The sequence below is a fragment of the Anoplopoma fimbria genome, chromosome 7 (genome assembly GCF_027596085.1).
Source record: "Anoplopoma fimbria isolate UVic2021 breed Golden Eagle Sablefish chromosome 7, Afim_UVic_2022, whole genome shotgun sequence".
NCBI lineage: Eukaryota > Metazoa > Chordata > Actinopteri > Perciformes > Anoplopomatidae > Anoplopoma > Anoplopoma fimbria.
The window spans coordinates 16,043,390-16,069,494 of record NC_072455.1 but is presented as its reverse complement, the minus strand read 5'-3'; the positions used below and the strand labels follow the sequence as shown (position 1 = coordinate 16,069,494).

At 39.9% G+C, this 26,105-nt stretch overlaps 1 protein-coding gene across 1 annotated transcript; it reads left to right on the top strand.

The window, feature by feature from the left end:
- The first annotated feature begins 2,447 nt into the window (after positions 1–2,447).
- Positions 2,448–25,588, top strand: spag17 (sperm associated antigen 17). Its single transcript, XM_054601208.1, is given in 50 exon segments — positions 2,448–2,674; positions 3,919–4,059; positions 4,603–4,662; positions 4,807–4,935; positions 5,166–5,322; positions 5,501–5,716; positions 5,863–6,047; positions 6,425–6,571; positions 8,431–8,500; positions 8,624–8,742; positions 9,110–9,310; positions 11,105–11,209; positions 11,390–11,540; positions 11,649–11,861; positions 12,006–12,043; positions 12,153–12,266; positions 12,407–12,561; positions 12,733–12,842; positions 12,930–12,997; positions 13,365–13,625; positions 13,820–13,934; positions 14,117–14,236; positions 14,819–14,929; positions 15,135–15,328; positions 15,759–15,867; positions 16,189–16,352; positions 16,469–16,583; positions 16,757–16,911; positions 17,141–17,285; positions 17,450–17,877; positions 17,978–18,163; positions 18,394–18,483; positions 18,485–18,537; positions 18,742–18,872; positions 19,160–19,293; positions 19,384–19,572; positions 20,117–20,230; positions 20,507–20,558; positions 21,074–21,164; positions 21,286–21,336; positions 22,213–22,306; positions 22,484–22,592; positions 22,808–22,847; positions 22,941–23,005; positions 23,346–23,482; positions 24,073–24,251; positions 24,470–24,530; positions 24,647–24,794; positions 25,248–25,389; positions 25,498–25,588. Coding segments are annotated over 50 exon segments (6,483 nt in total). The 5' UTR covers positions 2,448–2,563; the 3' UTR covers positions 25,508–25,588.
- The last annotated feature ends 517 nt before the right edge of the window (positions 25,589–26,105 follow it).

The window sequence follows — 26,105 nt, the reverse complement described above, 5'->3', positions numbered from 1 at the left end:
ATACTCTCCATGAATAACCAAAACAATAAAAACACGTGATGTTATGCAATACAGCAAAATAGGCTACTATTGCAATACATTTTTAACAGTTATTTACATTTTTGTAACAGTCTGTGTGTTGACATGGCTCCATGACATTTCCAGTCTGAGGCTGGACTTGTGGTGGTGTTAAACCGGACTAATAATAATTTAGTAACTTACATGTGTCTCATGTAATGGGTTGCATTCAAATGCACAGAGGATTTGTCTGGTCATGCTGTGTGTTTTCCTCATAGCCTATTGCCCTTCACAGTTATTTTCAGAATTGTATCCTTTATGGGCTGTTGATCACCTTGATTATTGAAATAAGTGTGACTCCACATCATCTAAGTTCAGCATTTGTGAGCACATGATTCAGAATTGATTGCTCAAGTGGTCATAGATACCTTGAGGTCCGGAGTGGAACATCGTGTGACATACAGGCAGTGACCTCTAGAGAACTTGGCGTCTCATTTTATTTCTCTATTTTAGTGGCTCAAGTTTTTTTTGATTTTACATGTGATGATGAACAACAGGAATAATCATGATTCAGCCATTTCCTTCTGGCTAATTGTTAAAAACTTTTTTTTGTGTAGCCTTTCTTATTTAAATAACTTGAGTAAGACATATTATTATTATTAGTTACTAAGTAAAAAGGGGAAGAAGTTCTTAAATAAACCATTACGACTGAAATGAAACACAATAGCCCTAACAGACACATGATGCACATGTTTAACAGCAGTGTATTCCTAAAAAAATAAAGATATTCTGAGATGTTGCTATGCTATTTGCAGCAGTTTGTGTGGAGTGTTATTTAAGTGTCACTACAGTTTTTATCTGGCTTATAGTATGACCTTTGTAGGACGCTGCCTCTGGAAGGGTTGGAGCTGACAACTCCCCCATAACTAATGCACTGCTGGCTTCAAACCTGAAACTCTCTGGCATCTTACAAGTGGGCGTTTGTTTTCCCTTTTGACCTTTGATGGGGAGCTGCTGGAAGAAGGATGCTGCCTTGGCGAAATCACCTTCATGACAATGGCCCCTTGTATTGAAAAAACGTCTCCTATGGGTTCGATTGGAAATCGAATCATTATATACAGAGATGTTGTGCGTGAAATTCTTATTAATAAGCTCTGATGAATAGAGCAAGAAGCATTCCACAAATTCAGTGCCAATGAGTCTTTGTCAACAGAAGCCCAGTGTCTGTTTTGTCATTGAGTTCTCTTGCTCAAATAGACCTCATTAAGGCAGCTCTGCACAGTCCAAAAATACTTCTATCATGCAAATGGTATATTTTGCGTAACTACTGTAGTAAATGTATGTGCCAAGAATAATCCCTTTGGAAAACATAAAATAATCAGCAAGCTTGACCCTTGATGTACATCTTTGATGTCAAATCTTTCAGCTGGGTTGCACAGAGACTCTCAAATGATGGTCTTTCACAAACACAGTTTTCTTTTCCATTTCAATAACTGAATTATAATTGCACACCTAATAAAAAATTATTCAAATTAGGATTATTAGGATATGTTGTAACTCATTTAATTGTTGCCTGAGAGTGTGTAGGAGTGCTGAAGTGGCCACGACCCCTTTCACACTTCTTTCTTCATTATCATTAATTTAACAAAAGTATCTTTATATTTATTCCACCTCAGTATTCAGCTGATTAGCATTCAAAATGTCACTCTCTTTGAAAAAAATTGGCCAAGGTAAATCTCCGTCATAACTATTATGGTTAAAATTGGATTTGTATTCTACTCAAGATTCATACAGTTTGACAAAGTAGGATAAGAGGTTCTTCTTCTTGGTGATGCTATAATTTAACTTCTCTCTTTTTGCTTGGCTCATCCTGTGGAACAACGGTTGCATCATTCACATTCTTAGGATGTTTTTGGTCTTTTTTCGGCACTGAAATCAGACTAACTGTCTATCATAATGTAATTCACAGTGTTGTGGCTCAAATGCTTCATTCAATGACTGGACCAACCAGAAAAGGTTCATTTTTGGATTACAAATGTTTGCAATTTATTGATTACTCAGTTTTGGAATTGCTGTACAGTATACTATTATATGGATAGACAATAATTACTATTTTTGGGGAAATAGTGAAATGATGTGCAAACTGTTACCAACATTTGGGGACAAACATTTCGGCCCAGGATAATCCCAGTCTCACACAGTCCAGAGATCACTATGCCATCTAGTGGAGAAAAGAAAGACTTGATATGTTACCTAAAATATATATTTATATTTAAACTAAATCATTTAATTGTTGATAAGGGATATTCTGTACCCAAATAAAAATGTGACATTTTTTAAAGCAAAGATTATTTAAATGCTTTTGTTTTGAAAGCTTACATGAAATCACTTTGGGAAACACTAGTGTCGATTCGGTTGCCAGGGGCAACACAAGCACAAGGAGGCGCTGGCCGATGACTTAACTTTTGGGTTGAACTCGCTCCATGTGGTGTTTAACCGGATAACTTTAAGACTATTTTAAATCTCCTATGTTTTTATGAATATAGGTATTCGTCACTGAGTGTAAATGCCACCAAAAGCAGCTAAAAAGGGCTCAGCCAAAAAGCCCAATGCCTCTGGGGCCGCAGCTGGCAACAGGAACTGGGAGGCTGCTCTCACCAGTGCTCAGTTTGAGGAGGTTTGGTATCTAATTTAACTAATTAACACATCACAATGCGAAACGTGTAGAGGTCTTATTACCTGGCTAACCATGGTCACGTGAGTTAGTTAGTTAGTTACCATAACTAGACGTGTAAAAAATGCAGTTATTGTTGTAGTTATTGTACAGCTACAATAATAAAATGTGATTTAAAACAGAATAAGTATATAAGCAAAGAAATATGGACGGGATGTGTTCCCAAAGAAACCTTTCAAACATTTACTTATTGATTGTAATAGGTATGACGAAAAAAACAAGGGTATTAATATCATGAACTTACTGATCGATGGGAAATACAATATTATATTGGGGAATCTGTTAGGAAAGGCGAAATCAATGACTTAAAAGAAACAGGAATCATATTTTTGATATATATTTTTTCCTGATAATTTAATGCTCCATGTGCCAGTAGGTGGCCATAACAATTAGACAGTTGGTGAGACAGACCCAAAGCCTAACTTTGCAGAAACTTGCCTCAAAGTACAAGAGTGTGGAACAAAGGCATTGACCCTTGAGTTTGGCATTTTGGCCGTCGCCATCTTGGTTTTTGGCCGTCGCCATCTTGGTTTTTGGTCGTTGCCATCTTGTTTTAAATGACCGCTAAATAAGACATGTTGCAATAAACTTTAATAAACAGAAACTCAATGTGAAAGGGTAGAATTTGTAAATTTAAAACACGGTCAACTTACAGACCTAACGAGGCTGTTATGGACCTGTCAATTGCACGTTTAGCCACGCCCTAAAGCATGCCCTGTTTTATCTCTATTTTACTCTACAACATAATTTACGAACAAACATGATGTGTTGAAGAAAACTGAAAACATGTGATTGAGTCCATAGGCTTATGTTTACAATGTTGGGGTTATAAATCATGTGAGTAGAAGGGTAGTTTTCTCTCTCTATACTATCAGACTTTTTTGTAACCAGAGGAGTCGCCCTCTGTTGGCTATTAGAAAGAATGCAAGTGTAAAGCACTTATGAATTGGCATCACTTTTCAGAGCCCTAGGTCACGCCATGATGTGGTGAGTAACATTTAGCTTTCTTCTATTTGTAGAAGTCATGTAATGTTCGGCATCCCCAAGCAAATGTTTAGTTGGCGTAAATTAAATTAACTGTTATGGAATAGGGAGACTCGTGATGTGAACCTGTGGTTATTGACTTGGCTGGTGTACTTGTGTTAGTATATAGCATTATTATCCTGGTTTTCTAATGCCCTTTCCAGGAGTCATGGCAAGCCTGTGTGTCTTTGGTGGTTGGGGAAAGTCCAGAGGATGAGGAACTGACCCAGGTGCTGTCTTTGGCTGTAAAGAAACCAATACGCAAACTTTTCAACCTGTTGACCTGGGACAGCACCCTTGAAAAGGTATTTTTAGTTTGGTTCAAGTTTATTTATTTTTTCTAACAATGTCTCCTGTATTTTAATACAGCTCTTCATACTGTCACTACAGTACTTGACCTGTTGCTAAACTGAAAACTAATGTAGTTTACTAATTCATATGAAATAAACTGAACTGAACTTGGCACTATCATTAAGTTGTTATTGCTCTAACCTCTTGTGTGTCTACGCTTCTTTCACATCTTTGAGCTCTTGTATAAACAGGAGTCAAATTCTTCTACAATCAATAGTTCTAGATTGAAAGTAATTTAGTCACTCTACATCTCCATACTGTATATTCAGTGTTCCACAATTAACTGTTTCTCTTAGATCGTAGTTTTTATGAAATAATTTACATATGCCCTTCTCACTGTATTGACGATAGCATGAATGGCTAATTTAATGAATGCTAAATACATTATTTGTAGTCAGCAGATCTACTGAATGAGGTACCAACAAATGCTGTTGGTGCACCTCTAATACCTTGTATTTTATCAAATGAAAATGTTTTCTTGTCCGACCTCATTACAGATCCATGAACTGGGGAATCCCAAAGCAAAAAAACCTGATGACGTCCCCACGTTCTATGAGGTAGGCTTGGGAACGAGGGTTTCTAAGATGTTGTGTATTAGTCTATCAGTCTTTTATGATTGTCTAAAAGAACCCCTGTACTTTGTTCTTCGTGTGCACGTGTGTCTTTGTGCCGGCTTGTTCTCTGTGATGTTTCTTGTGTAGGTTACAGAGTCTGCTAAGGTGCTGCTTGATGCAGGAGAGGAAATTCCTTGTGACTTGATGGCAAAAATACTGAAGTTCCAGCTGCTACAGATCAAAGCCAACGATCAGCAGAGGAGGGAAGCTGAGCAAGTGAGGGACTCTTCATAAATGTGATCCTTAGTGTAAATTTAGCAACAGAAGAAGGGTGACTTTCACTCAGGTTTCAGTTACGAGATTTTTTGCATTGAAGTGAACTTTTGAACCAATGTAATATAGGTTAGGATGTCACTAGAGGAAAGGTTAATCAGATTTTATCAGGTTTGCTCTTGTTTTTTTGTTTTATTAATTTTTGTCCACATCTGTTTGTATTTGCTGTGAAGGAGAAGACAAACACCTGTCCTCCCTCTGCTGGCAAGGACAAAGGAGGGGCCAAGGTCTCGGACAAAAAGGGAAAGAGTCCGCCTTCATCTGTGGGACCTTCTAAGGAGAACACCAAGCTCAAACGCAGGGATGATTTTGAGCCACCAAAGCTGATTGGTAAAAAATAAAAAATTGTGTGTGGGCTATGGAGTACAAAAAGCTCATATAGTGAGAAAACACTGTAAATGCACAAAACTCCTTTGGCTATCACCTACTTCTACAGTATATTTATAGAATTGTGTGTGAGAGAGCGATAACTCACTCTATGTGTTGTGTTATGTACTCCCGGGCATAGATGACGAACCACAGGATGGTCCTCAACACTACATCTTGCTGCTGGGCTTCTACCAGCCCCACCTGGTTGGTCAGCTTGATGCCATAGGTGTACATGTAGCCAATGTCATTAAACTGTGTTCTGAGCACCCACAAACTTCTGAGGGACAGCAGCAGGAACAACGACCCTGTGAGGGCAATGAGCAGAGTCCGAGGGCCTCTCTGGCGTTGGATGCAGGTAAAGAGCCCCCAGTATGCAGTATGCACTTTATACAGTACATCCAAACAATATAATAGCTTTTATGTGTATTCATACTCCCCAACATACTGCTTATTTGTATATTGTCATCAACATTACAGCATCTCTTCCTTTGTGTGTGCCAGAAGCAGAGGTTCATGGGAGTGTAGAGCTGGCTGCTCAGGCCAGGAAGTTGGATCTATTCTGGTCAGGTGTGAGAGCAGTTTTGGACAGCGGTCCACCAAACTCCAGGCTCAATGATGTGGTTCAGCTTAGCTTCACTGTCCCAGACCTCCAGCCTCCCCTTCACACACAGGACCCTGAGGCTGAGGTGAGTTGACAGATATTTGTCTCTTGGATCTATTCTCATGAAGCTTGCTCTGCACCTCCAATCGTGCACTGAATGCTTGAATAGGTCTGTGTGTGTATTTTGAGTGTGGCGGATTTCAGATCAAGATTTAGAAGGTTTGAAATTTGGCCATCATTATTGAGTTTCTTGTATAGGGTATTATTCTTTTTCTTCTGTTAGTACATTTTGTCTCACCTTTTGCTTTTACCTTTTTGAACATTCTCAAGGTCTTTCTTTGTCTCTCTTTCTCACTGGCTTTGCCCTCTTGTGCTTGCTTATCAGTCAGTATTACATTTCCTTTGATTTGATTTTGAAAATGAATCCTAATCTGTGTGTGTGTGGGTGCACTGTATGTCCAGCTGGAGACGGGAAGTCAAATCTTTGAGGGTGTGGCCAATCTCATCTATGACTGTCTGGACTGGCGCAGGCAACACCAGCACTACCTGAACAACATCAAACTCATCAGTGTACCTGCTGTTGTTGGGTTTGATCCACAGCCTGTAGAGGTACACATATACACGCATGCATGCATGACAGTCAGTATAACTTAACAACAGGGCTGAAAATAAGGTCTATTTTTATTATTGATTAATCTGCTGGTTATTTTCTGAATTAATCAACTAATTCTTTGGTTCATAAAATGTCAGAAATTAGTGAAAAATGAATGATACTCAGTTTTACTAAGGAAAAACAGAAAACATTCATATGAGAAGTCAGAATCATTGAGGGTGTGGCATTTTATTCTTCACCATCATAGGGATTGGTATATGAAATTATTGCTAACTGTATTCATTTTCATACAGCATGGAATAACATGAAGTATCCCCCAGCATATGTTGACACAGTGTGTTCAAAAGGTCAGCATTAGGGCCTTTACATAGTCCTTGAACACCCCCTTGTGGACAAATAAAATAGTCCAGTTTCGTTTTTGCACCACCATGTAGTCTTTAGTGCCAGTTAAGGCCTGGCCAAACAGACCATGTGTCATATGTAGCTCAGCTCAACTAAACCTCGAAGACCTTACTGCAGTAACTTTGCTTTCATAATTAACTCAGCTAAGCTCCCTGTTTGCTTTATATTATACGTCAGTTAAATAAATATTTCTATAAATGTATCTATATTTTGTAGTTTGCCCATTTGGAATAGTGGCAAATTGCATAATTTTTATGATAATTGTTTTTTACTATATTGCAGAGACCACACGTCAGTTCACTGAAATAAATCTGAACACAGTATAAGACATATGTGGCTTGCATTATATGTGTGTGGAGAACCATATGCTGACTTTTCCTTATTCTCCAGTTCTTACTGGACTATCTGTGGTGATTGCAAATTAAGATAAGCAACTACATCTGGTATTAATTGTTAAATAGGAGGTCTTAAAGCTTGGGCTCACCTTACCAACATCTTCTATATGACATAGTGACAACAAAGTTAGAACTAGGAGTGGGTAGAGTGGACAATTAAGGGGGCAGCTTTCCATGTGGACTATTTTCTTGTTGTGCATTGATAAAACTATGTAAGTACTGGTTCTTTACCTGCTAAAGACATCTCAGGTTTGAATTCTAAGTTCATTGTTGAGATTTTGTCGGGTTTTAGCCGTTTGTGGTATAAATTGGTACGATGCAACAGCTAATTAGCTGACCCACTGCCAAAGCCATGTCTTCAGTTCAGGTGTTGTTGAAACATTATTTATGTGTTTGCTTATGTTTTATGGCAAAAACAACATGTGTTTTGCCATTTTGATACTGTATTGAATCACCTGTTGCTAATTGTAACTATTATGCATCATGAAAATCTGTAACTTACTAGTTATTCTTATGTTCTCTGTAGAAATGACAGTATTGCTTATCTTAGCTAATGTCTTCCTATATGTCTGACTATCCACAGACACACACACACACACACACACACACACACACACACACACACACACACACACACACACACACACACACACACACACACACAGTATTATGCACAGTTGGTACATTACCAGATGCCTTTACTTTGACTGGTGTATTACAACGGACAGGAAGATGTTATCAGAATGGGCTTTCCCCACTGCATACTGTAATAGAAAACTCTACAAATAACACACACACACACACACACACACACACACACACACACACACACACACACACACACACACACACACACACACACACTGACCCAAATAAGCAAACCAATAAAACAGCGTTCCCTCTCTGGAGCCTGATTCTTTTACTTGAATCATGTCTTTATTGGCCGCCTCAACCAGCAGAATTTAAAGTGGACCTCCACAGAACCCAGTAATTTAAACAGTAATTAAGTGGCTTGATATTGATGTAAAAAGTAATACTTTGTTGTGTGTTTGTGCCAGGTTGTGCCGACCCCTCTCCCCCTGACTCCACGCTCCAAAAAGAAATTGGTGCGTGAGGAAACACCACCAGGTATAACCTTTTTTATTTTTTTGTATTTTTGGCACATGCTTGTGTGTGTTTTTTAATTTAAAACAATAGACTATGATGACAAACTAACTCCCTTTCTTTCTCTCTTCTCTACTTTGTGGACAGAGACCCAGCAGCCTCCTCTCTCTACAGAAGTGGACATGCGTTACTATTGCGACCTACTCGACATGATTCCCCCCGAAGCCTGCTCTGTGCCTCTAATAATGCACTGTATGCTGGAACAGGTCTGTGTATTGTGTGTGTGGATGGGAAGTGTGTGGTCGGACAAAGATTTATAAGGTTTGAAAGTGGTCCTTCATTATCTGTGTGTGACATCAGCAATTTGTGTGATATATCTTCAGCAGGTAAGTGTTTTTGTGATCAACAATGTCTTACCTTAAACCTTATTTGTTCTCTTTTTACTCTGAAATTAGATAGCCAGATGTAATTTAACGTGTTCAGTGTTGCTGCCTATGTTTGATGTAAGATGAGTAGATGGGTCCATATTTACCTTTTAAAGTCTGTATGGATGGCATTGCTTGGGTCGTTGAACTCTTTTTTTTTTTTTTTTTTTTTTTTTTTTTCACACTTCTGTGGATTTGTGTGTTTTAGGTTCTGATTTCAACAGAGCAGTCTTTGTCCACCCTGTCCTGTATTGCTGAGGAGCCCAAATCTCCCAACAGTCTTGGGTTAGACTATCAGCTGGTCAGCTTCATGCTCCAAAGCTTCTTGCCTCTCGTACACACAAACGCAGAGAGAAGCCAGATGTTAAATAGTTTGCTGGCAACAACACAGAATGAAGAACACAAGAAGGTACAGTGGCCCTATGCAGGTAGACGATCAGAATAATACATGTACTAAAAATCAAACATATATGCAGCATTGGTGGTTCAGTGGTAGAATTTTCACCTGCCACTGCCGGAGGGAGGGTGTCATACTAGCTTCTATGGGCTTGGAGCAAGCATGTTGGAGAAAATGAGTCGGCTCTGTCTATGAGGTTTTTTATTTCATCAAACAACACTAGAGGGCGATGTAGTCCATGGAGACTTGGCTTGGTCAGCAGAGGGTCACTGGTTAAGGTCACCACCAAACCAAGTACGGAGCATGGACTGGTAGCTATAGCGGTGCCAAGTTCACCTCCTGAGCTCTGCTAATGTGCCCTTGAGCATGGCTCCCCCTACTGCTCCATATACTGGGATAGGATTAATGCAGAGGCTAAATTTCACTGTGTGCTGTGAGACAAAAAAAGTTGATTTACATTTTACAAATGCTTCCACCATAAAGAGCATGCTTATTAAACATGAAACATGCTGTATATTTTTGTGATAAAGTTCCTGATTGACATTAAGATCCCTTTATATGCTTTTTGCGTTTTTAACATGAGAGGTCCTAGGATGGCTCATGGTCTAGCAATGGTCCCAGTAATGGTTAGAGATCTTTAAAAAGTTTAGCTGGAAGAGGGTCAAGTTGGCAGGTAGTTGGTTTAGAAGCTAAAACCAGCTTAGACTATGTGTCAAGATAGAGTCTTAAATGTTGTTAGAACAGAAACAGACTGGGATTCAATGTTTGAATATTGGTCATCTGATATTACAGACCTTCTTTTTAAAGAGATTTTTCTATTTTTTTTCTTAAACAAATCAAAAGCTGCAAAGGGTGAGCAGCTAACAAACTGCTGCTTTTCCGAACATGATGTAATTTAACACACACTTTTGTTGAGGTAGAGATCTTACATTTGGCCCGTCACTGCAATGCAAGCAGCCAGAACCACGAACAATCGCTAACCAAGTGAAGTTGAATTTGACAGTCAAGTATGAGTTGTGAATACATCAGCACCAACATTACAAGGACAGAAAAGTTTCCTATTGTGTTTAATAAAAAGTGAACTGACCCCCCCAGATGTGACAGAAACCTCCATCCCGTGTAATAAGCTACAGCTGTTTATTATTTGTGGAACATCTTGGTGGCCTGTGCATAGGACATTGTTGAGACGACTACCTTTGATATTTTGTTGTCTAAGACGTTTAGATGTACATACACAAGAATGATAAATACATTGTAATCCTTTTTTTTCCTCACCTTTTTTGGGGTTTGTAGCGTTAATTTTAAGATAAATAGTGTTTTCATTGCATACTACCACATTACTTACAAATATTGTGTGGAATGGCTGGGCCACAAATACATGTAAGTCCAGCAGATGGTGCTATAATCACAGTAGAGTAGCTAACCTACAAACAGTAGGTTCATAGTGTGCAGTAAAGTGCTGCAAAATGTCAAAATAGAGTACCGTAGATGTTGGTATCCACGCCATCGGCTTATAGGGAACACTGGTTCTCATGTGAACCCCTGAATGGGATTTCTTTAAATATGTAACCTCTTTACAATGATGGATTATCACAGAAAAATTCAACATTTACAATAGTGAAACCCTCTGACACAGACAACTGTGGTCACTAGGACAAGTTATGTTGTTTGATATATTTTCCTCTCTTTCACTTGTCTGTCTTGTCTTAAACCAGGAGGTATGGTGTGTGTAATGTGTGTGCACTTACTGACTACAGAGTGTTCGGACACACTCATTTGTCTCTGTTCTATTCTCTTTTTTGATAGAGGCTAGAGGAGAAATTTGGAGCAGAGGAGACGCAGAATAAGTCTGAGCAACCTCTGGTCATCAGACACCATAATGAGATAGCCCTGCGCTTGAGGGATATTAGTGCAAGTAGATTTTTTTTGTTTACAGTTGTGTATAATTGATTCTTTATAATTGTTCATGTGGAATTTGCCATTATTGTTTCAAATTTTCTGTATAGTTAATGTTATCTTGGCCCCATTCTAACCTTATTGTTATTAGAAATGTGTTTATATACTTTGTGTGTGTACATGTGTCCCTCATAGGCGGTCCAGGGTTTTGATCCAGCAGAAGTGGAGCTGTCCGTGACGAGGAGGTCTTCAGTGTGGGAGCTGATCCAATCTGTAGCTCGGCCGAGAGACAGCAACTCCTGCTGGATGGCAATCAAACAGCAGCTACAACACTACTGCACAGATGGTCAGAAAGCAGCTACTTTAGACCTTAGTTCAGTTTCATCATGATGTTAATGAACTTGTTGCTCTATCTCAGAGTTTTATTATATCATGATGTTATGAAATCCCACAGATGTCGTGTCATGGCCGGAGGTGGAGAGTTTGATTCATCAGAGTGTGTTTGAGAGTATGCCACTGACCAGGCCCAACCAAAACGGTGTTCTAAAGAATGCTTCTGGACCACTGGGAACACTGGACCCAGCAGAGCAACAGACACCCACAATCATCCCCTGGGATAACCCACTATCCTACGCTAAACAGCAGCTTGATAACCTACGGACGAAAGGTCTCTTACTACATTGAATAATTAAATTACTCTAATGTTATGACTTTTGCTCTCATATAGTATATTACACAGTAAAAATGACTTAAGAAACTAAATTGCTTTTCTTAACTTAAGTGACATACCTAATAATTATTTAAATTGCAGGACCGACATTCCTCACTGAAGATCCTGTTAACACAGAGGTATGTTTGTTCATACTCCTGTAGCTGCTCAACATTTTTAATGCCATAATAAAAAAAGATTTAGGAACATTTGTTCATATTTTTCTTTCAATAATGTTAATGTTTTCAGATCAGTGGTAGAGTGTGTTGCCAGCTGAACCTACATGACATTCAGAGTTGTAGGCTGAGATCTTTGTTTGACTGGCACTACACTGAACACCACAGTGCCTCCATCTTCCCACAGGTGACCTGTTTAATCTTGTCTTTCAAGTTTAAAACCCCATTACAATCTTATTTCACATAAAAATGCAAATTGTTTAATTCGAACCCATCATATTTCTTTTAATTCTACACATACAAATTCCATTTCTTTTTTATGTGTAGGTTCTCCAGTTAGCATCAGAAGAATACCGCTACTTGGACACTTTCAGAGGAAGTCATAACAACATCCTGTACATTTTTTGTCACAATCCAATGAGCCCTTATCACCAGTGCAAGGAGTTCTGGGATGTGGCCCTTCACACTGATGTCAAGTTCAGGTCAGCATGCAAGTCCACGTTTTGAGATGTTTTCTACTCACAGGATATGAATAGTAGTCTGCTTTTTTTCTATGTGAGAAAGCAAAAGAAGGCTTTTTTTATCTGACTAGTGGAATAGTGTATATGTGGAATGTAACATAGACTTTAAATGTCAATGTTATCTTCGGATAGGAAGTATTTGGAGCACGTGGCAGATAGCATATCAGATTGGACCAAAGAAGAAGAATTAAAGAGAGAGGCAATGCTACTCAGAGATCTCAGCCCTGCTGAGTCTCCAAAAGGTACTGTAGCTTGTCAACATAAATCTCTGGCAATGTGACTATACCTACCAACACACATTTACAATGTTTGTTTTGTTCTTGGACTAGACGAAGCGACAGATTCCGCAGAGGAGGAGGACGCCCTGGAGCCAGTCATCAGAAAAGGCTCCCTTAAAGTCAGTACCGACTAACACATGAGCCTTTACAGTTTGCTCCGTTCTGGCCTTTCAGCAGTAGTACAGTAACTCTTTAGACCCTTTACAGAAATCTGCTGGGACGGCTTAATTAAACCTGACCCCATCTGGTGATTTAGTTTCCTCAAAGAGCTGGGGAGATTTTCATTGTCCGTAGTTTAAGCATCTCATACCAAAGAATGATTTATAGAGCTAACCAGTAAATGCATCCAACCATCATCTATAACTACTTATCCTTAGATGGTTGTTGAGGGCTGTAGTTGATCCCAGCTGACCTCGTGCAGGAGGTACACCCTGGACTGGTTAGCAATAATTCAGTGTGTATATTAATATGTGAATGATGTTACAGGCCTGGAAGGTGGAGCAAGAGCAGCTTAAAGAGGAGGAGATGTCCAAGAAATCAAAGAAGGAGAATACACCGAAAAACAAGCAGCAAAAGGAGGAGCCTATGTTGACGGACGACAAGAAAAGTAAAACTTTGTCTAGTGGCAAGAAGACCAGAGCCGAGACAGCCGCGAGCTCAACCAAGACTCCCACAGAGTCCATTACTAACACAGCACACCCTGCGGAGGAAAACAAAGAACTGCATTTGATGGAGGAGCCCTTCAATGTGAGCAAACTTTATTTTTGCATCAGCTCTCTCTAACAGTATTTCGTTTCCAACACCACCAATTAGCCTGTGTAAAGGCCAGTGTAGGAGGTTTAACATAAATTAATACCATTAATATCTGCACATTTAATCAAAGAGAAATGCTGAAAAATAATCATAGTAACCAGTCTTGTGTCTGTTCTTGTGATGTGAAGGGTTTCACTGGCTACAGCATGGATAGAAGGTTGATCCATGTGTCAGGTCGCTGCCAGTACCTTTTCCCTTCAGATGGAGGACAAATCACTGTGGAGAATGTCAGCTATGTTGAAGGTATTGACACAAAGATAAGGTTGTAGAAAAAGCTCAAAATCTGCATGCGCATCTCAAGCACAACATGTATTTGGTGTGCTGCGTCACTGGGAGTCAGTCACTGTAAATAAGGTTGTTCCTCACTGATACCTAGTGGTGATTTTCCACATAAGCCCATGCATTTTGTACTGTTATCCCTCCAGGTTCCAGCCTCATGAAAGTGGCGGTGAAGAAGGATGGGCATAATTTTTACACCCACATCAATCAAGTTGTTGTTGAGCCAGCAAATCCTCTCCCTCAGCCCCAAGACAAAGAAACCAAAGGTAGAAAAGAAGATTTCAATGGTAAAGATGCTGATCATACAACAGACATTAAGCAACGACCTGTGAACTGGGCAATATATTGATATAATATCAACATTTTGATATAAGACTAGATAACATCTAAGTGTCTTTTCCTAGTTTTGAAGGGGGCATTACACTAAAGAGGTGTCATTTTACCAGACTGTTCTAGCTGCTTTATTATTTGCCTTTTCCAACTTAGTCATTATATGCACATTACAGATGATTATCTAAAAACTCATTGTTTAATGTTTTGTCAAAAAGCAACAATGGTCAACCCTACAATATTGTTGGATTATCGATATTGAGTATTTGATCAAAATTAAATAGATAAAACTGAATACTAATGAACAAACAAAGATCTGAGAGTAAAGCTGTAATGGTTCCGAAACCATGACTGTGATCGCGACACAAACATCTCCAGTCTTATGTCACTATTTCGTCTCAGAAAAAAACAAGAAAACACACGAAAACCTGAGACATGAACCGATGCGTGGATATAAAGAATCGTTACACCCCATACCTGAGAGTGTTTCTGTGTGTGTATGTGTGTGTCCTTTTCAGTGTCGGAGCCTGTGGAGATGAAAAGAGTGAAGCAGGGCTCCCTCTCGGCAGTGTTGGACAATGGAATCCACCTCTCGTACAGTTTCTATGGTCCCACAGGAGAATACAGAGGTTTTGTGCTTAAAACACTTTTTGAATTTTGTCTTGTTTTTAAATGTTTCAATCTTTACTTAAATTTGGAAACCGTTTAAAAAATGCATATAGACTAGTCTATCTCAGTAATCTGAATATTCTTATTATGTCTGGATCAAACAATATTAAAAATTCTTCACAGTGCAGGCACCTTTAACTGTAGTTCTGTTTTGTGATGTTCTAGTGAGTCCCCAGGAAACAGCGCGTGGGGCCCCAGAGACCTCTACCGTTGTCCCCATCCCTCACTCCTCCTCCACCCACCGCTCCAGAGTGACAGACCTGGATTCAATTCCTTCCAAGACTCACAGCCCAGCCGGCCACACCAGACCTCCAGAGTCCCAGGTTCCACGTATGAACATGGATGAACTAAAGAATACAGTAGGGGAAATGAATATTCAAACAAAGATTTCTCCACCAAGTATTAAACAAACATTAGTTACCAGGTTCAACACTTTGTTCTTGTGTGATTTCACTTTATTGTACATAACTTGTTTTACGGATTGGGATGTTTGGATTGCTTTATCTGTGTAGTTTTATTGGATCGATATCAATGTCTGGTCGAAATTTCATTTGAAAAGCTGCAAAACCAAGTGTTGGATACTTATTTCCCTTGCTGTACACGTGTACATACACAACATTTTAATCATAAAAAGTATTGTTAAATTGCTCTTAAACCTCAATATGAAATAGTGAAAATCATCTTTGGTCAAAGATACCTGTGTTTTTATCTTGTGCTTCTTGTGATGATTAAATTCCTGTTATTAGAGTGTTGCTCATACAGCATGTACATGTTCTTTTTTGTGTGTAGTCTAAGGTGTGTGACGGCCAGCCAGCATTGATATCAAGTCCATTCAACAGTCTCCACCTGTCTGTTCCTAATGGACTGCTGCTGCAATTTCTGCGAGAGGATTCACAAGGTCAGTGATGCATTTTCTCATGAATGCCTATACACACTCATCCACAGTTAAGTGTATCTTCACAAATGTAGTCTTACAAAGCTTCCTGTGTTACTATGAGGTGAGAATAACAATCAACTGAAATGGATTTACAACTGTACATCTCCCACACTCAGATTTACCTGCACAAACACTTTGGCAGAAGTTGTTTAGAATCTAGGCAGGAAGAAATTAATGTGCCCTCTTCGATATTTGAGCATGATATTCCATTAGAGCTATATTCCCATGTATGACTCATTCTCAAACATTTATTACATAAATTGTGTGTGCTTTTGTGTCCAGGAGTGTCCTCAGAAGAGCAGGGTATGTTGGTGAAACAGGGCTTCCCTCTTCATGGTAGGGGAGCTGTGGGGCAGCTTCAGGACCCCTCCCTCTCCAAAGAACTGTCCCGCATTGTAACTTACCAGGGAGCTGTGATCCGAAACATGAGAGACGGGTCCACAGAGGTAAACATTCTGTACACACATGTTCATATATAGAGGCACAAGTCCCAGCAAGTGTATGACTGAAAAAAGAGGCTCTTATGGCACGCACAAGCAGACAAATCATATGTGTACTGCAGGTTCTGTTTGCAGATGGCTCAGTCAGTTTCAGCCAGGATTCTGGTCCGGTGTGGGTTCCTGACTCTGAGGTTGAGGAGGAAGACCCCTCTCAAGAATCTGAGGATAACAAGAAAGGTTAGAGTGCAGCACCAGTCAATATAAAACACCTTCTAATGAACACAATGAGCCCCGTGCTGTGAGGACAATTAAGTATCACTTATTAATGACACAATGTCAAACTGTCTTGTGTGTGTGTGTGTGTGTGTGTGTGTGTGTCTACACAGAGCAGTGTGTGTGTGTCTACACAGAGCAGAGCTTAGAGAAGGAGCTTGATAATCAGAGAGGGTGTTGGTTAACTACGACTCCATCTGGAGCTCGCATCCACACTGTGGGGACCACACACAAACACATACCCACCACGACTCTTCTGGCCTTCAAGGCTACAGACCCCATCACCAAAGAGGTAAGAGTGGAGTGTTACTTCTGACTGTAAAAAGGTTACCAGTTGTCTCCACTATAGAGTTTTTCAAATTGTTTTTGAGGATTTACAATGAATTTGACAATTTTCTTTTGATGTTAATGTTTCAATATTTTTTTCATTGTCTGAGCATCTTAACATTTGAAACAGAGTCTCAAAATGCTCATTGCTGGGTGTAACCAGCCATCTTTATCTTGATGTGTTGCTGTGTCAGGTGATGCTGAGCCGGGAGGATCTGGTGGTTTCTGTCCGGAACCCAGACGGATCTATAAGTGTAGAACATGCAGATGGAACCAGGATCACCAGTCTCTACCAAGACAGACCACCAAGTACACCGCAACATATACTGCTTCATACAGGTGACCAGCATACAGTGCATACACATTATGGCAAATATTTGGCTCACATGAACATACAGCAATCAGTCATATCTGAACATGTAGTGATGTAGCACAAACATGCACTTAATCTTTGACATAGGTTTAATTATTTTAACCGACCTGTGTGTCTGTTAACTTTCCAGGGGAGCAGCCTGAGAGTGTGACCCCTAAATCAACTTTTAAATGTGCATGCGGCTGCACTGAGTGTGTGTGTGTCACGCGCTGTGCGGACAGCATTAATGAGAACGTGCACTTCCAGGATACTGGTGACAAGGAGGGTGCTGGACTTGCTTGTTCAGAGTTCCGTGAGCGTGAGCTTGTGTGTGATGAAAGAGAAAGTACTATTTATAAGAGTGGTGAGGAGAGCGTGTTTGCAGCAGAAACTGTGGATGTGAATGCGAAGAGTAGTGCATGTGAGAGCGATAAGGGGAGTGTGTCTACCAAGGAGCGGGTGGTGTTGGTGGAGAAGGAGGGCTGCGCCACAGTGGTGATGTATCCAGAGCAACACATGGCTCACGTCTTTTTAGCTGATGGAACTGTCGTCACTGGGAACAACCAAGGAGCCTATCAGGTGGGTGGTTAACAGCAAGAGTCATATCTGTGTTTTTGGTTATTTGTAGATAAATACAAATTTGTTTGTTTGTTTGTGTGTGTATCCCTGTGCATTTAAGGTGTTCCCATCCAGTGAGGGACTCCTACACATCCAAAGTGACGGGAAGTGTGTGTACTCGTCTGACCCACTTGTAACCCCCAGTCCAAATGGTTGCACTCCCACAAACCAACCAGGAAGCTACACCATGAGTCACACAGACATAGTGGCTTGTGACATTACAGACCCCGATGGGACCCACTTCCAGGTTTGGATTATAAGAAGGGTTGGTGTTGTAGGTTTTTGTGGCGAGCATTGAGAGACAGCAAAATTTAAAGTGACAGTCCTTGATAGTCTCAGAGAAGCAAGTGCACAAGGAGTTTTTGAGAGAGCCTGTTATGTTAGTCACTATGAAATATTTAAACCCATCAGTGTCAGATTCTCTGGTGATGAATAGATCATATGAGTCTTAAAATATTATGTGTGTGTATGTCACAGGTGATGGAAGATGGACAGTTATCAGTGCTGAACTGTAGCCCTGCTCCGAGCACTCTGAAACAGGATGAGGAGGAGACAGAGGAGGATGAGGGAGGACAGAGAAATGGCCAAGATGAATGTAAAACAGAGAGAACATTGTCACAGGTGGGCCTATATCCATTATTCCACTATTTATTTGTTATTGATTGATTAGGAAACTGAACATTTTTTTTGAGCTGTTTTTTTCTGTCTTATAGTTATACTTATGTGTTTGCATGAATACAAAGTCACTAGAAATGAGAACAACATTTAAACACTATCGTTGTACTGCCGTTGCAGAAACACTGTAAACATCATCTTGTGTTCCAGGCTGTTTCTGGTGCATGAGGATGGCTCCGGTACTGAACTACTGAGCTCTGAAACTGTAGAGGAACTGCTTTACCAGGCATATTCTGACCCAGCCATAGCACTGCTGAAGGAACCACTGCCAGACACACAAGGTGCCCTGTTGAATATCTCCATAATCAAGACACATTATACTCAACTAATAAATAAATAAACTAAGAAAATAGGATTGTAGAAGGCCTGACTCAATTACAACGGTTTCATTATTTGATCCAGACATATTTAAATTAAAAGCATAATCATTTTGCATTATATGTAGTTAATTAACTGACTCTTGAGTTGAGCACATTTTCCTCTTTCTATTATCTATCGAAGGAGGAACAAAGGCAGGGAAAGCCATCTGAATCCCCAGAAAATAATGTGACATTTTTGACCCTTTCAGATGAGTTTGGCATTACCATCTTGAAGCCCAGCCACCAGAGCGTGTGGTCCCAGTGGTTGCTAGGGAAACAGAACCCTGACATTACCCCGCCCAACCTCAGAAACCGCAGCTGGCAAGACTTCCCCAGAATAGAGGTACAGGTGTGAACACAAACACGTATTGTACAAGTACACTCAGGGCCAAACGCTGACATTTTCTAGCTACTGCCTTTCTCTCTGTTCCAGAAGAAGAGCCCTGGTCCTCCATTTGGTGCTGACATGGGACGAGGTTTGACTCTGAAAGATAGTTCCGGTGGTTCTGCAGCACAGCGGCAACCTCTCAGAAGCTGCCCTAAAGTCTTGGAGATGAGGGAGCTGTATCAGCACCGACCATTCACCACAATATTCAAAAATACTGTAGACACACGACTGAAGGTAAAAACAAGCCCATGTCTGTAGTCTTATGGCTCACTGTGTCATGCAGTCATATGTCAATTTTTTGCTAAAATAAGTAGGTACAAATTATATAGTTGCACCATGATCTCTCATACTAGATATAATGGAGAAACAACGCTTTTAGAATCACTGAATCACTATGAAGCCATTGTGTTGAAAATAGTCTGCTACAGGGCCAAACACTTGGTATTGACCCAATACAGTGATGAAACAGTTAGTCAGAATACAAGTGTTTTTACTGCTTTCATTATTCCTATTTATCTTTTTATAAAGCATGTATTTCAGCTCTGTTTTTAAATACTGAAGCAGATTGACAGAAACATTTCGTATTCAAACCAGCACGTCACGTAACAAGGCCTCGTTTGTGTTGGTTATGTGATTTTTGGCAATGAAACATCCTTACGTCATGCCATACTTCTGCTGTGAAAGGCCAATACACTGTGTTGTGTAGTCTGTAGTCGTTGAGCATAACATCACATTTTGCAGGATACTGACAAATGTTGAAATGTGGCTTTCACTGCAGGAATACATAGAGAGTTTGATGGAGAGGGAACAGCGATCAGAGGAGATGAAAGTCAAAGACCCTCGCACTGAGGTGGAGAGTGGTCATGCCAGTGATCTGCTCAATCTGGTCCTGGTCAGCGCACACACACACACACACACACACACACACACACACACACACACACACACACACACACACACACACACACACACACACACACACACAGTATTATGCACAGTTGGTACATTACCAGATGCCTTTACTTTGACTGGTGTATTACAACGGACAGGAAGATGTTATCAGAATGGGCTTTCCCCACTGCATACTGAAATAGAAAACCCTACAAATAACAAATACAATAACGTTGTACAATATTAATGTTAATTATTAATTTTGTATTCTTTAAAGTCTTTTGCAGAAAAAGAGGAAGCAGCTCAAATCTTTGACAAGAGGACTTCAGGTGGGTGACTGCTTTTTGTAGTTTTGTAAGCTGTGTTTGAACAATGTAATGTGTTAAGAGTCTACTGGCATTAAAGTTCCATTTGCAGTTCCCTGGTTTCCTTTATTCAATTTTAACTAAATAAGCATACCTATTTAGTTGTGACTACTTTTAATTAGTAAACAATTAAAAATTAAATCAGTTTGTGGGGATGTTTCCAGTGACCATTTGTGGGAAAAATGGGCTCTATTAAGGAGAGAAAACTGAGCAATATCAAATAAATAATTATGTGTTGGAGGGCTGGATGAGTAATATATCGTTCAAAAAACTATGTATCAGATACTCAATTAACATGCAATGAATTGTTTGATTACTGTTAAACTGAATGAAGATAATAGTGAAGGTTTCAAGTTAAGTGTTTAGTAGTTAGAGTTGAGCACAGTAGTACATGTAATTTAGTTTTGGTTTGGTGTTACAGGCTCAAAACACTCTGACAAATATTAATTTCTTCTAATTCCTTCTGTATGTATCCACAGTGAACATAGCCAATCTGTACAGCCAAGGAGTTGGAGACCCAATAGAGCAGTCTGATGTTTCAGAAGACACAGCCACTGTAGCGAGTGACAGGTTTGGGAGATCAAAATGTCATGCATGAATAGATAATGTAACGCTCTCTAAATCGACTGTTTCATGTATTTCTATAAGTGAATAATGTATTCATATCATCTTAAACTATTCTCTTATCCAGTTTTACTCATGGAAAGGAGTCAAAATGGAATGAAAGGCTGACACAGTACAGGTAAATATTTGCAGGTTCCTTGCACTATTTTGTGATTCTGTGTGAAGACCTAACGTCTCCTCTTAACATTAAGTAGCTTCATCAGTAGAGACAAACTAGTTTTACTTGTACCCTTTATTGCACCTAGATTAAATTTGAACTGGTGTTTTATGAGTTAAACTCATTTAATAAGGATCTAGGATTAATTTTAGCAGCAATGGGGACACTTGTTAATGGGGGGGTCTGTGGGTCTTCAGTTTTCAGCATTAAACACTTAATTTCCTGCAAATCTGGTGAATTTCGTGCACTAATTTATGATGGAAATGTCTTAGTTTATGTAAAGGAAAACACAAAATTCAGGCAGCAGGTAATAATTCATAATATAATGGAATGAAATGCATTAAGGCTCTCAGTCATTCTGTAATGCTTTCAAATATTCACTCTCATGTAGAGCAACTTCTCTCATTTAATGTTCTCCCTGCTGAGTCAACACACGTGCAGGCATGATTTACTCCTCTGTTCTCTTTTGTGTATTTTGTTGGGTGAAGTTTATTTAGGGGGACAAATGTATGTGTACTAAATATTGAGGGTGCCGTGTTTCCTGCATCCTGACTGTAACCTACACCTATGTTCACTAGTCACACCACACATTTGTCAGTCACATGTATGTGAGTTAATGGTGTAAATGGCTTTTAGCTGTCATTTTCTGTATGGCAGCTATAATGAGTCTCATTTGAAGGGAAGTGTTTGGAGCGAAAATACAGCAGCTTCTGCAGTATGACTAAAAGGGTGTTGGTAGATAAAGGAGACTAGTGGGAAATGATGGTACTACCATGGCTACCAGTACATTTGCACTAGTAGCGATCAACTTATCATTTGTGTGCTTGTGTGTCTCAGACAGGAGATGTGTGAAGAACAGGCTTGTAAAGAGGCTCTAAGGAAGAAGAACATCGTTCCTTTTTTCCACCTAGAAAATATTCCATTATACCAGGTACTGAATGTATTCACTTCAATTTACTATGAATATATTAAGATATATTTTTGTAAATTATTCACTCAGCATCATTATGAAAAAACACATTACCACATTGATTCACCATTTCTGACATTACATAGAAAATATACACAATGTACCAAAAGAGACACCGCACTGTTGCTTGTTTTCAAGAATCTGCTACACGACATGCCAGACATGAGGTGTTTGTCCATGGATCTCCCTCCGATCCCCAAGTCAGGCAGCACTGAGGCTTTCCTGAAAGATGCCCCACAAGAGAAGAGTAAGTTATTATACTGTCAAGATTCACAAGGAGTTAATAAGAGGAAAATCAATTTTAAAGGCGTGCTGTTGGGAATCTGTACCGAGAAACCAAGGGATAAATGAAACAGAATGTTATTTTATATTAAAGCAACTGTAGGGGTGAATAAAAAACATGAACTGTTGATTCAATAACATGCATCCTACATAATATACCATATGTGTTTGCAACTGCAGCCCCACGACCCTTAAACCCAACACCCTCTCAATCGGCAAGGTAATAAAGATGTTAACATAATTTGCTCGTCTAAATTAAGTTTACATTTGTTGTTGCAACACATCCTGACATCTCCAGGTGTTCTGCTCTTAGTCATGCAGGAGGAAGTGACAGGAAGCTTGAAAAAAGGCCGACCAACCCAACGCCTCAGACTGCCGGTTTGTTCCTCTCCTTCCTCTGTTGTTTTATATTAAAAGGAATTCCCTAATCAGGAAGTACATCTGAATATTGCAGGGACATTTTAAGGGCATAGTCTGGATTCTATTTAAAGCACCATCAGGCAAGTAAGCACATTAACATGTCCCATTTCATGGACACATGGTGCACAGCCAATAATACTAACAAAACCTATATTTCTGGTTTCATTTGAGAATGTACATGATTTACAGTCATGATTTACAGAGGATTTCCATGTGTTGAGGTGAGCACCGAACCTGCATTTACACGGCATAAATGGATGAATGACGATGTCTTTGTGTGTGTATGTGTCCATGCCAGGTGAAAGCAGTCTGAGGAGGTCATCTGGGCAATGTAAGTCAATCCAGGTGGATGTGACTGGAAAGCCCAGGAGGACTAAAGTCAGACTCCCAACCTCTATCCTCAGCTCTAAACCTTGCAGCGTACCAAATCAACAGGTAGCCGAACATTCGCATTATACAATTGTTCTGCAGTATATCATTGCATGTAAAAACTCCCCCAACAAAAAAGATTGCTTTGAATTCAAGTTATTAACATTATACAAACTGTAACTACATTAAAGGATAGGTTTGCATTTTTTAACGTCAACTTCTGTTGCTGTATACTGTAAAAAGAGTTATCAGCACACTTAGATCTGTGCAGTGTAGGCTTTATTTGAGCTTTCTGTCTAAAGCTGATATTTCTGTATACTGTTGTAATTTGCCTTGGCTTGAAATGTTATTTATGATTATTAAAAAGTGTCCTAAAGTGACATCTAGAGGTGGTGATATGCCACTGTAGAACATGTTGTAAGAATTCAGTGACTTCACTGTGTTTCTGCTGTGCATCCCATGATCAGTTATGTGACCCATTTTGCCCTAAATATACTGTAATCGTGCAAAAAAAAAAAAAAAAAAAAAAAAAAAAAAGTTCCCTTTCCCATTACAAACACCTCCCTGTACACATGCCTCTTTCCCTACCACTCTGTCACACACAGTCTGTTCACACATGTATTCTCACATCACTTTGTCTGTGTAACCTATTCTAGTTCCTGTCAGTGGAAGAGCCAGTGAGAAGGAAGTGTCGAACTGTTTCTCTGACTGATCCAAGTGTCATAGCCAGGGGATTCCAGCTGCTTCCGTCCAGTGTTGACTTTGGCACACTGCAGGAGGGCACCTCCTCTGCCATTACTGTGGTGATGAAGAATGTGGGTGTTGACACCTGCAGGTAAAACATGAAAGTGTGCATTAAATAAATGCACCGATACAAATGTAGGCTTTGAAACCAGGAAATAAGGAAAATATTGTTTTGTTTAGTATGTCAGAAAGAAAAGAGTTCTGTGGCTAGGTGCAGTCGATTTGTGGGTCACCTTCAAGTCCAAAGGGAAAACTATGACCTGTAACTTTTTTTTTTATTTTTTTTTTTTCGATCTGCCTTGCTGAAAGGTTCCGTGTGAAACAGCCTCCTCCTGCCACAGGACTCCGGGTCATCTACAATCCTGGGCCTGTAAGTTCCCAGCTTGATGTAATTATTAAATTCATATCTTAATTCAGTTAGGAAAAGCTATCATTGCCCCATAAGTGTTGAAAAACTACAAATGCAGTGTTCTGTTATCTGTCTAGGTGGCTGCAGGATTGCATGTTGAACTGCTGGTTCAGCTGTTTGCCATGTGTACAGTCCAAGCAGGAGAGGTAGAGCCAAAGAAGTACATCTCCCAGGAAATCACCATCCACACTGAGACAGACATCCTCTACCTGCCTGTCACTGCCAATATCCTTTGAACACATCAAGAAGTTTTTAACCTTGAAAAAACATTTTGATTTATAGTCCTAGTATATAGAAGCAAGTAATCTTAATAATAAATTATTTGGATATGACAGAGATCCACTATTAAGCCGAATACGAGGAAGACGAAATAGTGAGGTGAAAACCGTTATGAAATCAAATTTTAGCATACCTTCATGTAGTCTGGCTCATTTTCCAGCCTTGCTTCTTTTTTTCTATTATTTCTATTCATTTAAATAATGACCTGTGGGTAAATATTCTGCCACATTAACAACTGGTGACATAATAGAGATAATGAAATTTCCTCAGAGGAAAGAAACAGTGAATTCATTAACGTGTAATTGAAGACAAAGTGCATTTGTTGTGAGATTCATCAAGTTTGAGTGGCCAGGTCTGTACATGGGAACATACATTGAGGTTGGTCTTTAATAATATCACCCATCCTTCCTGAGAGGTTATATGACATCTGGCTTAAGGACCACATCGGTACACACAACAAGAAAGGCTCCAGGGTCCGGGGGAGCCGCACATATCCACAGACAACCCGTATCCCATCAGACCAGTCCTTCAGCAAACGGGGGTCAGTATTTTGTGGTCAATAAACAGAAATACACATTTCAATTCCATTCACATGTGGATAGAAAAACAGTCACAATATCTAAAACAATGTTTTGTTTGTCAATTTCAGGACATCTTAATTGCACCACTCCTCTGTGAGCAACAGGATACACATCACCAGTCTCCCATCAGATTTCGCACCATCATCATCCTACCACACACAAATGAAATATTTTAATGGAGATCTCTCTGTTCCAAAATAAAAAAAAAAAATCAACACTGAAGTAATTGTAGCAAGTGAATTTTGAAGCTTTTGTAAAAAAAAAAACATATCTCGTGTGTGTCCTAAATACATCAAACCAGACTTTATAAATACCATTTTAATTTGGCAGGATTTGGATGCGTGCCTGAGTGTGCGCGCGTGTCTTATCTCCACGGGGGAGTCTCGCGCCCGTGCGTGTGCTCAGGTGTATAGATGGGGGTGGGGGATGTTGGTATATGACGTCAACGGAGACCCAATGCAAGGTGCAGACCATGGCCGAACAAAGTTGAACAATGACAGTCACCCTCGCTGTCGTCGTATGTCGGTGCCGTTTGGTCATCCTCGACGGTCCTCGCTCAAACCTGGTATCACATCAGGTCTGTGCTGACGACCGTCTTCCTCCGTCTTCCTCCGTCCGTGGAGCTGCAGCTTTGCTCTCGGTTGGCTCCCCTGCGCTGTCGGTCGCGCGCGCCCAC